This window comes from Micrasema longulum, unplaced genomic scaffold (assembly GCF_059751315.1).
Source record: "Micrasema longulum isolate JH-2025_06_02 unplaced genomic scaffold, ASM5975131v1 h1tg000440l, whole genome shotgun sequence".
Taxonomy (NCBI): Eukaryota; Metazoa; Arthropoda; class Insecta; order Trichoptera; family Brachycentridae; genus Micrasema; species Micrasema longulum.
In genome coordinates, this window is record NW_028277639.1 from 298,100 (window position 1) to 319,558 (window position 21,459).

Here is a 21,459-nt window from a genome sequence, read left to right on the forward strand (position 1 = left end):
GCACGATAACTGATGATCTTGTTTATTTTCTAATAGGGTTCTTTCTGGCTAACCAACCCACCCGAATAATGCCACAACCTTTAATATTACTTGTTGGAATAAAATATTAAATTATCTCGGATTACAACCAAATATAATAATGTTCACCGCTATGAAGAAAATGTTTCTAACCCTGTTTTAAATGTGCTTATCGGAACGTTTGTACATTTAATTATTAATGGACGAACAGCTCGCCAGAAAATTCATGTAAAATATGTAAATATGTAGATGAAATGGAATTTTCTACGTCAATCGATATATAACACATATTTCTACAGGAAGCTACGAAAATGATTTAAGTTCAAACAAAAACGAAACGGAATGCGTATGTTTAGCTACAATTAATTAAATGTAAATGTTTAAATAATTATTCTTGTCTTAATTAAAAATGTGTGTTCGGGAAATTCGGAGTAGCGTTGCTAATTTCCCTCAAGTAAAAATCAGTAGATTCTGAAAAATAAATCGGTAGATTATTTATCAGACCAATTGTATTGGGCAAAATTTATAGATAAAACAAATTCAATATTGTAATTTTACCACATAAAAAAATGATTGAAAATCGGTAGAATTTCAATGGAATTCGGTAGATTGCCTCCAAGCTTGATAGATCTACCGGAAAATCGGTAGAGTTGCTAAAGCTAATCCGGAGTGAGTTTAAACTTCTTATATTCTAGTATTTAGGATATAATTCCAAATGAAGAGTGGTAAATTTATTATGCTTTTTATCAAAGATGCTATTCAAATGAAAAAAATAGCTCAGTAATATAAAGTTCAATAAATTTTAGCAAACTATATTTTGAGTTTGAACAACTAGGGATTTATAATACAGTACAACAGAGATTTAGAACACTTTACAGAAATAAATATTGGAATGTTTAAGTTGCCATTTTACATAATGTTTAACAATTTACCTTTTGCCTATGTTTAAACTTCCATATTTCATTAATTTTCCATCTGTTGGTTTTTGTAATGTTGACAGGTCATAAAACCCTGTACATGCAAAGATTTTCATAGATTTGCGGATAACAACGTATCCTGATTATAAATATAAATTTGAAATCAATAGTATATTCTCATGTCAAAATTTGTATTATCAAATGTTTATTGTACTCAAATATGTAAAAAGTATATTCTAAAATTATTAGATTGAATCAATTTAACCATACTCAACTTGTCAAATGTAATCCTCGGCATGATTTTTCTGTTGTTTTTCCAACCATATAATCAATAAGATCAAAAATGTAAAATCAGACCGTTTTTCTGCCTCTAGTGGTCTTCCACAAGGCAGTCACCTTGGGCCTGTTCTGTTTCTAATTTTCGTAAATGACATTACATTTCGAAGTTTAGCTTTTTGCAGACTAAATTAATATATTTTCAAAAAATATCGGACATTAATCATTGTGAAACTCTGCAATCAAATATTATTAATTTGTATAATTAGTAGTAAAATAATTATTTCTTAATATTAAAAAATGACACTCTGCCGCAACAGGAATCCTATCGTTTTCACGTATAAAATAAATTCTTCGCCATTAGAAAAAGTTACAGAGATGACAGACTTAGGTATTCTTTTTGACGAAAAACTGAGTTTTATTAAACATATACAAAACATTACAAATAAGAGCATGAGAACCTTGGGATTTCTGCTGCGAACAATACGGGATTTTGAGTCTATAAAAATAATAAAAACATTGTTCATTACCCTAGTGCGTAGTCAACTCGAGTATATCTCAGTTATATGGTCACCGTATTACAGGGTTCATGTTTAGGACATCGAAAGAGTTCAGCATAATTTTTTGCGTTTTATCAATTTTAAATTAAGTATACCGATTGAATACATAAATTACACATACTTAAATGATTATTTAAACATCCAAACATTAGAAAACAGACGAAAATTAAATGACTTGCTCTTTTTGTTTAAAATAATAATATCAATGTTCGATTGTTGTAAACTTATCAATTTGATTAATGTACGAGTGCCTGTAGCTCAATCACAAATAACTATCGATGTGCTTAAATACATGCTAAGCATTTAAGCGATCACATTGAACAATAATGAACATGCTTAAGTTATCGCGGCCATAAGTCAACGCTCGTGTCGGTTTGTTTTTTGTTTTCCTCGTACATAAATTGCAAAGTTCATTGGCGAAAAATCGGCGTTTACCATAAAAAATAATACAATACATTTCATTTGCAAAATAATAAGGAATATCTAGTACAAAAAAGTGAAAATTAAATTACAATTTCTATGGCGAGTGATTTTCTTAACATTTGGCTTGCCAATGCAATAAATAGCATGATCAATAATAAATAAATAAATAAAAATAGCAGTTTTGGAATATTTTCCATATTTACAACGGTGAAATTCAAATATGTGATTGCGCGGAAGGATTATACGTCGCGAATAGTGAATATTTTGACATTTTATATCAGGTGTTCTTGGATATTCCACTGTGAACGCAAATACGATAAACAACCATGTTAAATGATTGTTTTCACGTCGCTTATTAGCACGTCCATAGTTATTTATGATTGAGCTACTGGTCGAGTTACCTGATGTAATTCTCTGTTCTACTGCGGTCCATCATCGACCAATTATAGCGCGAATTCACCAGTAATGCGGATGCATGTACTCGCGAACCAATATGCTAACAACATCGATGTCTTTTACGTGAGTCTTGTAAATTTAAAATATCAATGTATATGTTCCATATCGAATAGAACTAAATATTCTGTTCATATTGTATTTTATAACATTATGTACATAGCTGCTTTAAAACTTTAACTGCATTTCTTTTGCTTATTTAAAAATTTAAAAAATATATATGTTAATATACATATTTTTTTTTTTAAAACCAACTAAACTTATAAACACAGTTCTATAATTGATTACTTTATATTGTGTTTTTTTTTATTTACGTTTTTAATACACTCATATTTTATATAACTTCCATGTATGTAAAAGCCTTATGGGCGTGAAAAATTAATAAAATAAATATAAATAAGTTCCATACGGAAATAACTCAAATTTTTCGGGTTTGGAGTAAGTGATGCTAGTTGGTAAAGAAACGCTCCTTTTTCGTATATTTCAATAAAGAAATAATTCGAATTTGTATTTTTTTGGTCTTAAAATCGGATAATTCCTCATGGAATAATAATTAAATCAGCACACTCTTAATTCAATAGAGAAACATGTAAAATGTTTCTTATTGAACCAACATGAGATGTACCCATTTACAGTTCAATAGGGAAACATTTGACACGCTTCTCCTTTTGAACACTTTAGTCCCTTACTGTACACAAAAAGCTTTAGGAATTCTATGGAAACAAATAAAACTTCAGGATTGATTGGATTATGAAAGCATTCGCCTCTTTCCCGAAACTGTTCATAAAAACCTGTGTCTTTCTTCAGTTTCGCAAATCACTATCAATTTTTTAAAAACTAATAAAGCAAAAATGTAATATTTCTTCACAATCAAACCGTGGAAATGACAAAACAAAGAAACTTTAAACGCTTTCATTGTACCCCTCACTGCAGTATTGTCAATTTGTGATCAATCAAATACACATGGTCAGTACAGTCACCTTTTTCTAATTACCCAGTATGACAGCGAAAGTATACAGGGAATAATAATTTAACGTACAACGTCATACATACGACACTAGGGATAAAATAATGATAAAATTACCAATGAGGAGAAAAAGAAAGTCTCAAAACTTATCATACAAGGGATTTGAACTCTACAACGAGTTGCCTGAAGAAATTAAAGAAACGAAAAGCCTCTTAAATAACTATTCTTAATTCAATGCTCAAAACATTTCAAATTAATTTGAAAAAATATGTTACTCCGAAATTTTTATTCGGAATTGTCATATTATTAAAAGTTTATATTACTTCTAAAGATGCCATGAACTAAATGGACAAAGCATGAATCTTCCTTTTCAGTTATATCCTTGGACTGTTGTGTTAATTTAAGTCAGATAAATTAAGAAATAAAAGCAGTTTTATGTGTCTTACATTATTTTGAAAAAAATGGAGAACATACGAGTACAATGAGGAATTCCACTGTAATAAGCGTACTATTTAACTAAGCAAAATTATATGTAAATATATATATTTTTTTGTGCGTTATTTACAAAGATATTATTTTTTAAAGTTACATTTATCAAATACCGCGCTAAAAGTATGTTAAATTTCAAAACCGTATTCTGAAAAAAGATTAAAGCATTTTATTTTAAAATTTAACTGATACACATCGAATGAATAAAGTGCGACGAGTCCTATACAATACGGTAGGTAACCACAAAATGCAGTAAATACGAAATAATGACAACAATAAATAAGGTTTAAATAATGACACCATAAATTATCATATGAATGTACTCGTATATTTTATTGGTTTGTGGTAAAAGAAAAAAAATAAACTGAAATTAAAAATACCCATTGCTTCTTTGTTCGTCGGGAAATATGAATGTGACAAGATACAAAATGTTTCATACAAAGGAAGGCAAATAATTTATCAAAGTAATAAAGCTCAAGAGATTGTCGTTGTGTGCCGTCCCCATATTACTCAAATTATTTTGATTCGTGCGCACACTTTTCTTAAAGTTCATGGTAAATAAATTAATGTTAAATTTTTAAGCTTTTAAAATGGATATAAAATACATATATATAAATATATTCATATAATCCAAGGGGATGAAGAATACAGTTTGTGTGTGAAATAAAACATGAACCTTGGACGAGTGTTTTGACTATGACGATGGCTGCTCTTAGGTAAAAGTTTTTAATAAGGAAATCGAGTCGAGATCAGTCTACTTTGCTGCATGGTAAATAGTTGGCGCGTTTTTCTACTGTTCTTGAAGTCATGGTTTCAATCCCTAGCAGGGTGGAAGAGAAATATTTATTGTAAAGGTTTTTGGAATCGCAATATTTATTTTTTTCTGAACGCACTGCACATAAAACGCAACTTACCTTTATGTAACCGATAGTTGAATTACGCTGCATTTGGTTTAACTATACCGTGCCCTATGCACCACTGGGGATAAAAAGGGTGTAAAATTCTTCCAACACTAAAAGTTTAATTTTGCTATAAAGAATTTTCATTTTCTCCCATTTTGTCTCAAATTGCATTTATTCCACCCCTTGCTCTGATTCGCTATTTTTCCTAACATTTTGTAAACATTACTAAAAGGACTAATGCCTTGTTAATTCCTTCCCGGAGTATTTTCTCGAGCAGAGGCATAGTCATAGTCCTTCTTCAAATACATTGATACCCAATTAATTCTTAATAGCGTACACTTTAAATTTATGAATAATTTTGTTAAATAATATTTGGCAAATAGAATGAATAACATGTTTCCACATAATATTAAATAAAGGATAATATTTTGAGTTTGCCCAGATTTTTGTAGACATGGACTGGATTCAACTCCCTGGGGAGCTGTTAATATTGACATATTATAACACATCTCACCCGCATAAATAAAGGTTTCGGCTCTTTAACTCCACAAGCATCAACAGATGAAAGAATTGAAGGAATGTAGATGTTTATATATGGGCAGAATTGTAAATGTTACACAGTGTGTAAAGTGGCCACTTAAACCAGCCAATGACAAGTCATAAGCCCTGTAGATGCCTTGTCTTCTATCTTACCATCTTTAAAATGTTCTTCATATCTATTATAATATGTTAACTAAATAAAGGACTTCATGAATACTTTTAGAGAAGGGTGTTTTTTTATGTTTTTAACCTTGGCCCAATAAAATTAGTTGTAAAATTTTAATTCTACGTTTTTAATGTAACTTTAAGCGCTGTTAACACTGAAAATGATTGTCATTGAATTCGCAATTAGGTTTAAAAACAAAATTATTTCAGCATGTCCAAATCACCGATTATTATTGTCGCACATTGAAAATTTTATAATTACAAATTGTATTTTCAAAATCACTATGGAAATTGTAGAGAAATATTTTCATACACAACCTTAAAAAAATTGTTTTAAAAAAAGACTTCTTAAAAACAAGGAATCTTTGGAATTGACAATTGTGACGTCAAGGTTCGTGACGATGTTCTATTTTAATTTACGCGGTCACAAACAAAGTTCTAAATTAAACCGAATTATGACGTTTTAGGGGCGCGGCTAATACAATAAACCGTTTTCAGGGGAATTAAAAAAAAAATTAAAACATATTTATTATGCTACTAATGCACACAAATTTTTTTTTTACTAGACAATATTTTATGAACCCTTAATAATTTTTAATTAAATAAAAGGTTTTTTCACCTTTTTCCAATTATAATTATTTCCCCATATAATAATAATTGAAAAAAGGTGGGTGGAGGTTTCGTACAAGAAATTTATTTACTTAAAGGTAGTTTATTACACAGTTTTTGAGACATAAGTCCCAACTCCAAACAAAACATTTTGTCACATGGAATATTTGAATTTCGAAAACATTTTCCGGGTGAGATTTATTTGAGATATTTGAGGCTTTTTTTAGATTACGGTTCATTTTAATAATACGAGTATATGAGTGGTGTTTTCGGTAGGCGTGCCAAGTTATAAAAGAGCTTAATAATAACTTAAAACGTTATTTTTTTTCTATTAAAAAATGTAATAGAATGGTTTAAATTGTTGTATTTGACGAAACAGTAAAAAAACCTGACTTCTTTCTTAGGTATTCAAGGTTCAAACTTATTTTTTATTTTAATATGAAATATCAACCTTATATTGGTTTTGATACATTTTTTCCTCTGTTCATATTTCTTTGATGACTTTGTGCTCATTAAACTTTGGTTTTAATGAAATAAGTATGCACATTTGTGTCATATTTTCAGTGACACAAATAGTAAAAGATGGTCTCAGTAATATAAGTAGACTCATTTCTTTCATTCATTGAGCGATACAATTAGTATCAGTTGGTTCTAGTAGCATAAATATACCTATTTCTATCCCATCTTTAATGGTTCAAGTAGCATATCTGGAAATTATATTATTTGTTCGATTCGTTCAATTTGTTAAATTTGTGTAATATTTGTGCAATTTGTATTGAACATGTAATTAATAAATCCTTTAAACTCCTTGAATTTATTAACAGAAGCACAACTGACTTCAAAAATATCAATAGCCTTAAAACTCTCTTCTCTTCCTTAGTTCGCCCGCACCTAGAGTATTCCTCTGTAATCTGGTCTCCATATGTTCACATCAAGAATATTGAATCAGTTCAACATCGATTTTTGAGAAAGATAGGCTGGAGATTGGGCTTATTCAGATACCAATATCCGTATAACGAGTTAGAAACTACTTTAAATATAACTTCTCTTCAAGACTGTCAAAATAAATCCAACCCTTTAGTCCTATTTAAAATTCTCAACTCACTCTTTGATGCGCCTGAACTACTGAGCTCAATAAAATTAAATAACCCAACTAGACACCTCAGACAAAACTTACTTTTTTATACCGGTAACCATAGAACTAACTATGCTTTTCATTCCCCTATGCCCAGAATTTTTAGGTCTGCCAACAAACATACCAGTCTTGATTTCTTTGATAACAAGTTGTCTTCTTTCAAACGATCACTGAATCAAATTCAATTATAAACACCTCTCTCCCGCTTCCACTTCCACAAAGTCTACTATATACCATTGAGTCTTTCTACTTTTTTATAATAATTTTCTATATCTAAATATGTCCTTAAAAACGCCCATTGGGTGTTTATATAAATAAACAAATTTGTACAAATTACTTAAATCTTGTTACACAAATAAAGTTATCAGTAAATAATTACCCATTTTACAAAATATGAGTTCTGCTCATATTTTCAACAACATCGTTCTGGATATTGATCTGTTCCATGTATCCAAAAGGGTTTTCCAGAGCAAGATTCTCCTACTATTTTGACAAAAGAATCTTTGTGTATTTCATTATTTTTTTATTATAAAGTCTTGAATTTAAGTTTGTGATGTACTCGTATATTTTATTTGAAATTCATGATTAAATTGAAGTAAGTTCTCCGTCTCTGTTGTGATATGTCAGTCTTAATTACTCCTTAAGGGGTTAAATCTATTTCAAGCATCTGGACAAATTCAAGATAGAGAAGACATAGGCTGGTTAAAGTGGCCGTTTTCAACACATCCATTAATCATTTACCATTCTGAAACATTTAAGTTTGTAAGTGAAAACTCTTAATGGAAGTTCATTGTGATTCATTATAGAAATAAATTAACCATTCTGCCTATGTTTTAACATTGATATTCTTTCTATTGATTTTTCGAGTTACGAGCTGAGATTTACATTGATGCGGGTGAGATTTGATGGTGATACCAGACCCCTACGACTGAACTGTTCAAAAAAACATACCAATTGAGACGTTGCAAATTATACACAAAATTGCACTGGGAAACATACATTTATTTATTTATACTTTTACAATGTTTGTATTACTTTTTTTATACAGAATAATGTTCCCTCACTGGGGTGTCCCTTGCCGAGGGAAAAAAATAACAATAAGTAAAGCATGTCTCAAATTAATTATTTAACAAAGTTAACATAAAAATAAAATAAAAACGTAAATTATCTAATTAACCTAATTATCATTAACAGAATAAGCAATATAAACTAAAATAACCATTAAAAAACATGACGATGACATATGATTTGGTCTTTCATTTTTTTGAATATATTGTATACTATTATTGTTTTGCCCTTGTTTGTCTTTGCTAAATAGTTTTATGTTCTTTTTGTTCAGTTTCTTGCATTTATGTTTCTTCATGTAACTGTTGTAATTGGCTTAGGCCGTATATATATAATAAATAAATAAATAAATAACGTTGACCAAAAATGCCGACATATGTACGCAAATTTTATACCACACAACAACACTACCACATTAAAAAAGCTAAGAAAAACTTAGGACAGTCAAAAATACTATACAATTGAGTTAAACACTACAAAGACTTACCCTACCACTTGAAAAAATACGCTGGAGACAAATAAAAAATAAACCCGAAAAAGCACATGATACTTATTTACCAGACGAGACATAACATGACTAGACTTAGCTAACGGTTTTCAAAATATATTTTTTTAATTGAAAAAAAAAACACGAAAACGCTGAAAAAAAAATTAAAGAAACGAATATAAATGCATCTACTGAGACTAGAGTTAGGATAGTACAACCCTATGGTGGTACAGAAAATTAGTAATAAGACTCGGTACGGTTGACTGATGTTTATTATAAATAACTAATATTACTGAGATTAGAGAGCGACTGTTTACTAGAAGAGACAATCTTGAATGACTCGCCAAGTTGTGCGGGTATGCAGACGACTGTAGATATATTGTTGTTACCAACATTATACCTACATTCCTTACTGACAGTAAACTGAAATTCCGATTTTTCTTATTGCTCTCCCTCAAAATTTATAAAAAGTGACATATCTTATTTATATAGCTATCTTTTCGCTTAAATTATCTTCATGTTAAAGTAACCTAATAGTCTCTGCTTCGAGTAAAAAGTACATACCTGGTACATTCTGCTTTCACATTATGCAAATATTTACTTTGCATATTTTACGCAAAACATTACTCATTTTCTCGCTAACTCTCACAAAAGAACAAATTGAAAGCTTAAGTAGATGGTTGGCTTTTAAGAAGAATTTCATGTTTTTTTTTCATCAGAATTCAACTTTTTTTTAAAACCTTAAACGTTATTTTTTTGCTTAAATATCCAAATTAATACCTAAACGAGTTGTTTCATGAATATCTACTCATTAAAAATGTGTTAGACTTCAAGAATTATAGTTAAGTAAAGTCGTTAAGTTTTTTTTAAAATTATATTGAAAACATATTAAACATAATTATATACAATATTCCCAAGGAGTTTTTAAAAAAAAACTCATTTAGGGACATACAGATAATAATTTTTTTAGAGACGTTTTTAAATTTTAAACTATAATATTATTTAACAAAAGCAGAAAAATTAAAATTATGATATACTACAAATTAAAAAGGGTATGAAAAATACTTGAAAATAACAGAATAAACAGAATACTAGGCATGGAAATAAATTCAAAATAATGTTTACATTATGCAATCTGGGAAAGAAAATTGAAAAAGTTTAAAAATTACGTGGATGTATATATACATACTGAACTAGTACAAAATAAAATCATTTTTTTTAATTAACAAAATATGCGCACACCCAATACAGGTTAATTTTTTTTATCAAAAACGTTGAAAAAATTGAAATTATGTATACAAGCCAAAAAAAGTATATAAAAAGAAAAAAACACAAATAACATTTAAATAGTATTAAAAATTACATATACAAGCAAAAACGGTGAAATATTAAAAGGTATATGTTCAAAATGCGCATTCTCTATAAACTAACATTATTTATTCAAAGTACTTCTGGAAAAAATAATTCTTCAATTCGCACGTCCTGTTTCTATATTTTGAAATAGGTACTTTAAATTTTTGTGGCAATTTATTAAATTCCTTGAAACCTACATATGTATTGTAAAGATCTAGTACCAAACTTCGTAGACTTCACAGATCCAATATATATATTGTTTTTTGATCGAGTACTGTACCGATGGATGTCTCCAATGAAAGCTGGCTTTATGTTACTGTGCATTGAGTCGAGAGTAGTATTAATGATAGTGTCAGTTATCTCGAAATAGGAAAGCATGTTAATTGCTATATTTTATTAGTATTATCAATGGTCTAATCAGACTATGCTTATTTTATTGAGAAACTTCGTTCTAGTCCCAACACTTATGTATGGAAGTGAAACATGGAACTAGCAGAAGAAGGAAAAGAGCCGAGTGAACGCGGTCGAAATGCGATCTCTTAGACGAATGTGTGACAGGGTTACGAATGATGAAATCAGGCAAGAGTGTAAATCGGAGTCAGGTTTAATTGACAATATTAAAAAATGGGTCTCTAAGATGGTTTAGTCATGTAGAACGAATGAATGGTGAAAGAATGGTAAAACAAGTATGTTATAGTAATGTTAACAAATTACAACAGGGATGGAGAATACCTTTAATAAGGGAATATGGAAGTCTAGGCATTTACAGGGCTTATGATCTGTCATTGGCTCCATTTGTTTATTTTAGTGAAGTTAAAGAGCTAAAATCAACAAATGGAAGAATTGAAGAAATATGGATGTTCAAACATGGGCGAAATGGTGAATGTTACACAGTGTGTAAAGTGGCCACTTAAACCAGCCAATGACAGGTCATAAGCCCTGTAAATGCCTAGACTTCCATATTCCCTCATTTAAGGTATTCTTCATCCCTGTTGTAATTTGTTAATCTTACTGACTCTCGAGGGGGTGAAATCCAGTCTTTTGTCTACGAACATTTGGACAAACTAAAATATTATAGTAATGTGTTATATAATTTTTTGGTTATTTTTTTTATAAATCTTGAGTAAATGGGGTTTATATTTTTTAAAAAATACTAAGCCAAATATATAAGTATTATAAATTTTTGTAAAAGGCAGATTTTTCGTTTATGTTGATAAAATAATGTCAGAAATTAACGTGATGCGTGGACGACCAGGGAAAACGTGTGATCAGATAAACTAAAATCTTAAGTCTAGTCATGTTAAAAGCAGGCAGAACCAAAGGGCATGTATGACAAGATGTATGAATGTGGAAGAAGCTAGAAATGTATGCCAGGATAGACGTGTGTTGCGGTCCATTCTCTTTGCCTACGGCGTGATGGTAGTAGTAGTAATATATAATATTGATAGACCTGTCAGCCTTTATAATTTTTAGAACAATAATAGAATAAAAATGCTATGCTGAGGATGGAGTTGGCAACATTTTTAATATGACATGTATTAGTCGAGGTCAGTCAAAGAAATTGTTGTTCGGTGTAGAAAGACGTAAGTTGATTTTTAGTTTTACTGGTAATGACTAAGGATTTAGTTTTTTTTATTTTTATTGTTATTTTAAAATCAGGAAGTAGGGTTCACATAAGCATATTCTTGTATGTGCTCTAATAAGAATAATATTGTAAATACATAAATCTCATTTACAAATAGTTTTTAAAATATTAAATATGGGAGAGTATGTAATATTTTTCGAATAAAGTTATGATTAATGTAGGTTAATTATGAAAAATCAAAGCAATATATAAGAACCTGCTGACAAATTGTACGCTTACAATTCAGCAGGTTGTTGTTTTGAAGACTATTGTGTAAATATTTTTGAAAAAAAAACACACGTGTCCTAAGTTTTCAAATTCAAATTTAAAACTGTTTATTTTTTTTTATTTTACATTTGTTGTTTTACATTATGTATTAATTTAAATTCCCTTTAAATTTTAATTATAAAAACGGAAAGACTAACAAAATAAAAAAAAATAAAATAAGCGATAGTATTGATGATCAAAATAACAGATTTAAAAATATATATTTTTTTAGATGTATTACCAGTAAAAACTAAAAAATATGTATGCATACTTTAACTACTCATCATTGCTATTGTATATATAACTAAATTTAAATTGTCGAAATAAATATATAAATATGTAACAATAAATAGAAAAATAAAAAAAAACCCTGACCATGTTCTTTTTGGGTTTTAACTTATTGAGAGATAAATCTCTTCACCAATGTTCCGAAAATCCATTTCTCTCTAAACTTTGCATCCCTTCTGTCATCCCTTACCCCAGACATAGTTTATCATGTTGGTAAATATATCAATGAAAACGGTATTGATTTTTACTCGGCCTCGTAGTGTAATGGTCAGCGCGTTTGCCTACCATGCAAGAGTATTTCATAAAACCTAGACTGGTACCTGAAGCGTACGACCGATCATGCCTTTTTAAAAATCAAATACGCTGCTATTGGTGTACCAATGCAGTGTTCTATGCACCAGTAGGTGCGGAAAGGGAATGACGATGAAGGTTGGTTTTTAACAAAATAGTTATTCAATGATATTTACTTGTTTATAACGGCAGACAATTGAAAGCCTTGAAAGAAAATTGTTTATAAAATAAAAATAAAAACATTAAAAAATATTTTGTTACGTAATATAATACAAGAATATTAAAAAGGAAATGAATGAAAAAGCAATAGAAATGGTAAGGAAAAATGACTTGATAATAAATTATGGTAGCAGATCTATGGATAATATTTTTTTCTCGACGTACCAAAACTGGATAGGTAAATCATTCACATTGTAATTGATTATATAAATAAAAGACGAGTGATACTGCAGTTTCAAAGATTTCGCGAAAGCGATGAAACCGGTCACTGGATATTCTAAATTTGTGGATTAAAGTATCACTCGTCTTTTATTTATATAATAAATTACAAGGAACTTCCATCAAGAATTTTCACTAACAAACTTAAACATTCACATTGTGCTTGCCAAACTAATATTCACATAATGTAGCACAACTAGTGACGAAGCGGATAGTGGTTTGGCCGGATTCCGGATATTCAAAGAGTCCCTAAGCCGGACAGTCAGATATTCACCCATTATCTCTTAATTTTATTGGATTTGGATAATTTCACCTATTGCGCTTTATTTTTTCACAAAAATATATTTTTAAATAGAATAATATACATCTTTTTATTCGCCAGTTGATTTTTTTTTCTAGAGTGCATAATAAAAACGGACAAACATTTTTATACAAAAAGGTAAATTAAAAAATAACAAAGGAAATAAAAAAAATGCAGTCAGGAATACAACATATTAAACTCTTGTATGGCTGTGATGTTACACTAGCGGACATACAATACAAAACTTGATATATCTCTCTTATTTTTTTAAATGATGAAGTCGTATTTTTTTCTTCAAACGGACATTTTCACACCAGATTTGGAAAGTAAAATTTGTAAAACCATGTTGGATGATAATACAAAAAATATTTTTCCTTGCTACGCGAAGAATTAATGTCCGCTAATTCAGCAACACATCTGTATAAGAGAGAGCACGAAGATAGAACTCATAATAAGGAAGACAGAGACGCTATTCTGTGGCGGGTGTTTTGTAAAACAGATTCAGATGACAGTGATGGGGGACGCACGCGCGTAATATAAGCGGCGTATTCATGTTTTTTTTTTTCTAAAACAAGGCTTAATTAAATGTTTATTTACATAAATTATGGAAAAGGAATTATTAAACAGTATGTCTCCATGTGTTTTTTTCAAATGTCTGAACTTTAGGATATTCCGTCTTTTACTGGTGTAGTGGTAACACGATGTTACATCACCGCGCGCAAAGGGATTATTTACTACAGTATTTTAAGAGTTAAGAAAGAAGCAAAAAGATATTCATAAGTTTTAATTTTTTTGACATTTAAATCATATTTAAGTTTTTTTATTTTAAAATTAAGGAAAAATGTTTTGTTTTTTTTTCAATGTATTTTTTTACAGTACTTGAAATTCTTTTGTTAAGTTACTTTTAAACTTTATTTTATAATTTTCTTCACCATGTTAAAGTATGTATGTGGGTGAATGTATATGTATATGCGCGTGTGAATGAGTTTGCGTGTGCGTGTATGTGTGGATATTTATATATGCGTCCGCACGCATGCGCATTTGCACGGATATGTTTTATACTTGTACTTGAATGTTTTATATATCTTCATTTATTTTTGAAATATATGTGTATTTTGTAATTAAATTAATAATATTGTAATCCCACAGCAAGCACAAGAGGTTGCTTCTTTTTTGGTGTGGTATTTCGTTTCGTTTTTGTTTCTGCACTTTTGCTTTATTATGTTTTTATTTTTGTTAACATGTTATAACTTTTTTATAATATCAAATAAATGAAAAAAATCTAATTTTTTTGAAAACCCCGTTTTCGAAAACCCCGTTTTTTCATTTGTTTAATAATTTATATGTGACACTATAAAAAATTAATAAAAATAAAAATATACAAATTACTGTAAGACGTCAATCACCATTATGTTCACAAGAATTGTTTTTTCTTGTACGTTATGGGAAACTTAATGTAAATATTATATGTGTAAAATTAAAATAAAAAAAAGCATTTAGTAGTAATATTGTATACTACTTTTTTTTATCTGTAAAAACTTAACTTAATATATTATATTATATTCACTGTATACCTTTAAGACTGAAAAAGCACACATTATGATAAAACTGTAAATACTTTTCAATATCATTATAAAATACATAATTTACTGCCTTAGAACGGGGAAGCTATCCCTAGTTTAGATGAACCAACAGCAAAAATAAAAAATATGTATGCTTACTTTTACTACTGAATTAATTTTTTGTATAAATAATTACTTGTATATTGCTGTAATAAATATGTAAAATAATAAAAAAAATAAAAAATAATAACGATAAAGGTTTTAACAAAACGACAAATTTAATGAACCAACCAAGTACCTATTAAAGTTGTTTGTAATGTGTGTTTTGGACTAAAAACTGACATACAACGAGCATATAGATAATACAGTAAATAAATCACTGAAATTACTTGGCTTCATTAACAGAATATCCTCTGATTTTACTCATGTCCGTACAATCAAAACTCTTTATTGCTCAACTGTTCGCCCTCTTCTAAAATATGCCTCCGTGGTCTGGTCTCCATTCTATGTCAATCGCATAAATCACATTGAATCAGTCCAACATCGCTTGCTTCGAAAAATAGCGTGGATGCTCGGACTAGAGAGAGATAATTATTCTTATGCTGAAATAGAGTCAATGTTAAATATTTCTAGTCTACAAAAACGTAGAACTAATATTGACTCCATATATATGTTCGGCATACTAAATGGTATAATCGATGTTCCATCATTACTGGGACAAGTAAAATTCAATATTCCGACTCGTAGATTGAGAAACAATGAAGTACTGTTCATCGATCAGCATAGAACAAACTATGGCCTATATTCTCCAATGACCCGTCTTTGTCGTATTGTTAACTCAAGACAAGATCTGGACTTTTTTGGTTAAAGTTTACAACGATTTAAACGAGCACTAAATAAATAGTCCAGATCTTGTCTCGATGTCCCTTATGTTTGTCAATGCTTCTTTCTCTTTTTTTAAATGTTTTAAACTATTCTTTTATTGTAATATTTAAACCTTTTAATTTGTATACATGGACAATGTCCGTTAATAAATAAATAATTAAATAAATAAATAAATAATGGAATGATAAAGTAGAGGCTTGTGCTTAAATGGTAATTTCTTTCTTTCAGATGATCAAAATGATGCTGACTGTCGTTATAGTGTTCACAGTGTGCTGGCTACCCTTGAATATACTTATTGTAAGTACAAAACCACCCAATATTTACATCTTACAAAGGGTTTTATCGATAACAAGCCAATAGACGTAGTGATGAGAAAAATAAATTGAGGGTTAAAAAGCAAACTTAAAAATCTCAATTGAAGGAGTTACTGAGATATTTACGAAAACTTAAAAAAAATAATACGGAAATATCACCCTTTTTTACATTTTAATTAATAAAAGTCTAAATAGTACTGTCAAGTAAAAAAAAAAAAAAAAATAATTTGTAATTTTGAATTTTCGCAAAAACGATCACTCCATTAGCCACGCCCCTAATACGTCACGATTCATGTTTATTTGTTCCTGGCCATTGAAATTTGTTCACAACATTATCACGAATCTTGAAGTCACAACAACCAAGGCCAAACACGTCGCGTTTTTCTGTAAACATATTTATATTATATATATTTTTTTACATTTATGTATTTAAAAAAACTTTTCTCCACAATATCCATATTGATTTAGAAAGTATTTTTATCAGTTTTCGTCGTATGTGATATTTCCCTATTGTGAGATTCATAAGTATGCTTCACCAACTCAATGGAGAATGCTAAGTTTTCAGTGTCTAGTAGTATAATTGAAATATGTTTTTGCAAGATTTAGAGACGGTTTTGAATTACGCTGTTTTTAAGGTAGGTAGGTTTTTATATATAATTTGTTTTGGGATCAATAGCTAATTTTTTGTTTTTGTTAGAGATTTCTAATTTTGCTTTGAATACCATTTATGTATAACAAAATGGTGTTTAGTTGCTTCGTAAATAATATTTGTTTAAAAAAGTTATCATTTGCGCTTATGCATCTTCTCTCTCTCTTATTGATGATAAATTTTACTTTAAGAAAAAACTCTAACCTATATTGAAATATTAACATGTTACAACAGTGATGAAGAATATTTTAAGGAAATATAAGTCGTTAGGCGGTTTACGTGGCCACTTTCCACATTGTGTAACATTCACCATTTGTGCCTTGGTTTGAACATCCATACTTCTTAGTTTTTTCCAATTGTTGATTTTTGTGTAGATTAGTGATTTTTTATCATTATGAATGTATTTTTTTAGTAATGCATGCATCATTCATCATTATTCCCTTTCCGCACCTAATGCTGCATAGGGCAATGCATTGATACACCAATCACAGCGGATTTTGATCATTTTTGTTGCAAGAAGGTAAGATGATCAGTCTTTCGATTCAGGTACCAGTCCAGGGACTATGAAATATTCTAGTGTAAAAACACCTTTTTTAATAAATATTTCATGCCAATCATGTCGGTAATCGAATCAGGGACCTCTTGCATGGTAGGCAAACGCGCTGGCCATTACACCATGAGGCCGACAATTGTTGCATGCAGTTTCTGAAAAACGTGTGATGACCTTTTAATGCGATTTTTACTGTTTTAATTATTATTATATCATATTTTTTATTGTTTGTAAACCAATTAAATTATTGATTTTAATTTATTCCATTATTTATTTTATTGGTTACACAATTCACATCACTTTATTCGAAATATTTGATCTAAAGTAATATATTTAAGTTTACTGCCTGTTATTTCAAAATAAATGGCTAGGCATATTGTTTGAAGATTTTGTTGATATTATTATCGTCAAAGAAAAACAAATTAGACCATTATTTTATAATAAATCTGTTTACCTGTTTATACTGATACAAATAAAAAGATATTCAACATTTTGTACGTAAAACAAGGGAAAAACGTATATATATATCGTTATCATTATTATTTCTTTACCATAGTTATCTGATAGTTAACGAGACCATATGTCCCGTTTTGAACGATATCGTCCCGTTTTTGGTAGCATTTCGAGGTGTCCCTAAGCACAGCATCGCCTAGTACCGTGGCGATGACGGCATATCTAGCGGGCTGGAGTCTGGAGTGCTCTAGAAACAGAATAATTTTATCACATTACAACAGAGAATCCAGTAGTTCAATTACAAATAACTATCGACGTGCTTGAAAACATGCTAAGCATTTGAGCGAACACAATGAACAATAATGAACATGCTTAAGTTATCGCAGTCGTAAGTCAACGCGTTTGTAATCTCTATGTCAACGCTCGTGTCGGTTTGTTTTTTGTTTTCCTTGTAAATGAATACAGTTCATTGGCAAAAAATCGGCATTTACGATAAAAAATCATACAAAGTATTGCATTTGCAAAATAGTAAGGAGTATCAATAAAAAAAAAGTTAAAATTAAATTACAATTACCATGGCGACTGCTTTTCTTGACATTTGGCTTGCCAACCGCCGACTAAATGCAATAAATAACATGATAAATAATAAATACATAAATAAAATAGCAGTTTTGGAATATTTTCCATATTTACACCGGTGAAACTCAAATATATGATTACGCAGCAGGATTATACGTCGCGGAACGTAAATATTTTGACATTTAATATTAGGTGTTCACGGATGTTCCATTGTGATCGCGAATACGTTAAACGTCCATGGTGAAAAATTGTTATCACGTCGCTTATTAGCACGTCGATAATTATTTGTAATTGAGCTACAGGCTTCAAATAAGTAAATCATTGTAAAAGTTGATCTAATTATTTTTAATATTCGCTTATTATTTTTTTGTAGAGTGATTGTATGTTATCTAACTCAAATAATATTAATTATAATATTTAGCTGATTTACATAGCGCCATTTTTGTAAAAAATCACCTCTAGGGCGCTTTACAATTGTATATCTAAACTCACATTCTAACTAAACTTAAGTGATACATTATATTTCTTGATTTAAAATTGAGGGTATGATAGTTTAAAGAAGTGGGATTTTAGTTGGGATCTGAACTGACTGGGACTGTAGATGATTCGTAAGTTTGAAGGCAATTGGTTCCAGGCAGAGGGGCCGGCGGCGGCAAAAGCACGATCTCCAAATCTAGTGTTTGGGGAGCGCCGGATTTCAACAAGTTTTCCTCTTCCTGAATCAAATGCTGACCTAAGAGTAGATTTTCTTTGACATGTGTTTTCCCTAATACAAAGGTCCGATAGGTATTTTGGAGCCATTTCATGAAGGGATTTGAATACTGTCCAGCACAGCTTGTATTTTATTCTCTCTTGGCTTTTTAACCAGTGCAAATCTCGAAGATGTTGTGAGATGTGAGAATATTTTTTTACTCCCGTAATAAGCCTTGCTGCTGCATTGAAAACAGATTGAAGTTTATAAGTTTGATGTTTTTGAGAGATTTGCGTATACTCCATTACACTAATCTAGACGCAAAACGACATAAGCATTTACAAGAGCTTTAGTTGCATCTATAGGAATATTTCTCCGCACGGATTTGATCTGTCGGAGATGGAAGAAACCAGCACTTTTCTTGGCCTCAAAGAGGTAGGAAAACGTGTTTTTTTTGGTAATATTATGTATTTTTGCATGATAAATAAATAAAAAATTAAGGAACATAAAAGTCACATCTTTTTCCTTTCAAATGTATCTTAAACTTAATACTGAACCATCCGTTGATCGCGTTCCCGGCGAAAGCGGATTCGTTATAACGCGACATTTTTCGCAACGTAGTGACGTTCCAATTCTTAGATGGGAAGGGGGTCAGTGCTTTGCAAGCTCCTGACGTCACTACGACCTGTGAAAGTTTATTGTGACGAAAAATCTAAAAATAATCAAAATGATTCAAAATGGTGGTAAAATTGCTGTTGCATGTGGGAATTTTAAATTACCCGAGTCTACAGTGCGATCAATTGAAAAAAAGGCGAAGATAAATGGTTTTAAAAGCAAGCAATGGTTGGTTTGATCAGTTTAAATAATTATCAATCTTAAAATTTAATTAAAATCAGCTGAAAAATATCCGAAGGAGTTCTCTGAAAAATCCCCCGTTGATCGCAAAACTTCGCTTATCGCGGCCGTGTCCAGAACGCATCCCCCGCAATCAACGGGAATTACATAAATATTTTGAGGATTCTTTAATAGCACAAAGTTTTGAATGCTTCATTCTACTTTGAAGTATTTAGGGCGAGAGCCCAAGTTTGAAACAGTAGATAGTAGAGTGTTTGGCTTTTTGTAAGTAGGATTGTTTTTGTTGCAGATTCTATGGAGTATCAACGTTAACGACACGTCATGGGATAGTTGGGAACCTTTACCGTATGTATGGTTTGCCTTCCACTGGCTCGCCATGTCACACTCATGTTACAACCCCATTATTTACTGCTACATGAACGCCAGATTCCGTTACGGCTTCATACAGGTTAGTAGTGAATCATGTAACAAATTAGTCAGTAGTACCTCATATAACTAACTAACTATGGAGAATCAACGTTGACGACACTTCATGGGATAGTTAAGAACCTTTACCGTATGTATGGTTTGCCTTCCACTGGCTCGCCATGTCACACTCGTGTTACAACCCCATTATTTACTGCTACACGAACGCCAGATTCCGTTACGGCTTCATACAGGTTAGTAGTGATTCGTGTAACAAATTAGTCAGTAGTACCTCATATAACTAACTAACTATGGAGAATCAACGTTGACGACACCTCATGGGATAGTTAAGAACCTTTACCGTATGTATGGTTTGCCTTCCACTGGCTCGCCATGTCACACTCGTGTTACAACCCCATTATTTACTGCTACACGAACGCCAGATTCCGTTACGGCTTCATACAGGTTAGTAGTGATTCATATAACAAATTAGTCAGTCGTAACTCATATATCTAACTAACTATGGAGAATCAACGTTGACGACACCTCATAGGATAGTTGGGAACCTTTACCGCATGTATGGTTTGCCTTCCACTGGCTCGCCATGTCACACTCATGTTACAACCCCATTATTTACTGCTACATGAATGCCGGATTCCGTTATGGCTTCATACAGGTTAGTAGTGATTCATGAAATAAATTAGTCAGTAGTACCTCATATAACTAACTAACTATGGAGAATCAACGTTGACCACACCTCATGGGATAGTTGGGAACCTTTACCGTATGTATGGTTTGCCTTCCACTAGCTCGCCATGTCACATTCATGTTACAACCCCATTATTTACCGCTACATGAACGCCAGATTCCGTTACGGCTTCATACAGGTTAGTAGTGATTCATGTAACAAATTAGTCAGTAGTACCTCATATAACTAACTAACTATGG

General features: G+C 30.6%; 1 protein-coding gene across 1 annotated transcript in view; it reads left to right on the plus strand.

Annotated features, from left to right (window-relative positions):
• LOC148281534 (RYamide receptor-like) overlaps positions 1 to 21,205 on the plus strand; it is a 188,694-nt gene extending 167,489 nt beyond the window's left edge. Inside the window, exons 3-5 of the mRNA XM_088226575.1 lie at positions 16,244 to 16,312; positions 20,396 to 20,554; positions 21,065 to 21,205. Of these exons, the coding sequence (XP_088082701.1) occupies positions 16,244 to 16,312; positions 20,396 to 20,554; positions 21,065 to 21,205 (369 nt within the window). The remainder of the gene's footprint in view (positions 1 to 16,243; positions 16,313 to 20,395; positions 20,555 to 21,064) is intronic.
• The last annotated feature ends 254 nt before the right edge of the window (positions 21,206 to 21,459 follow it).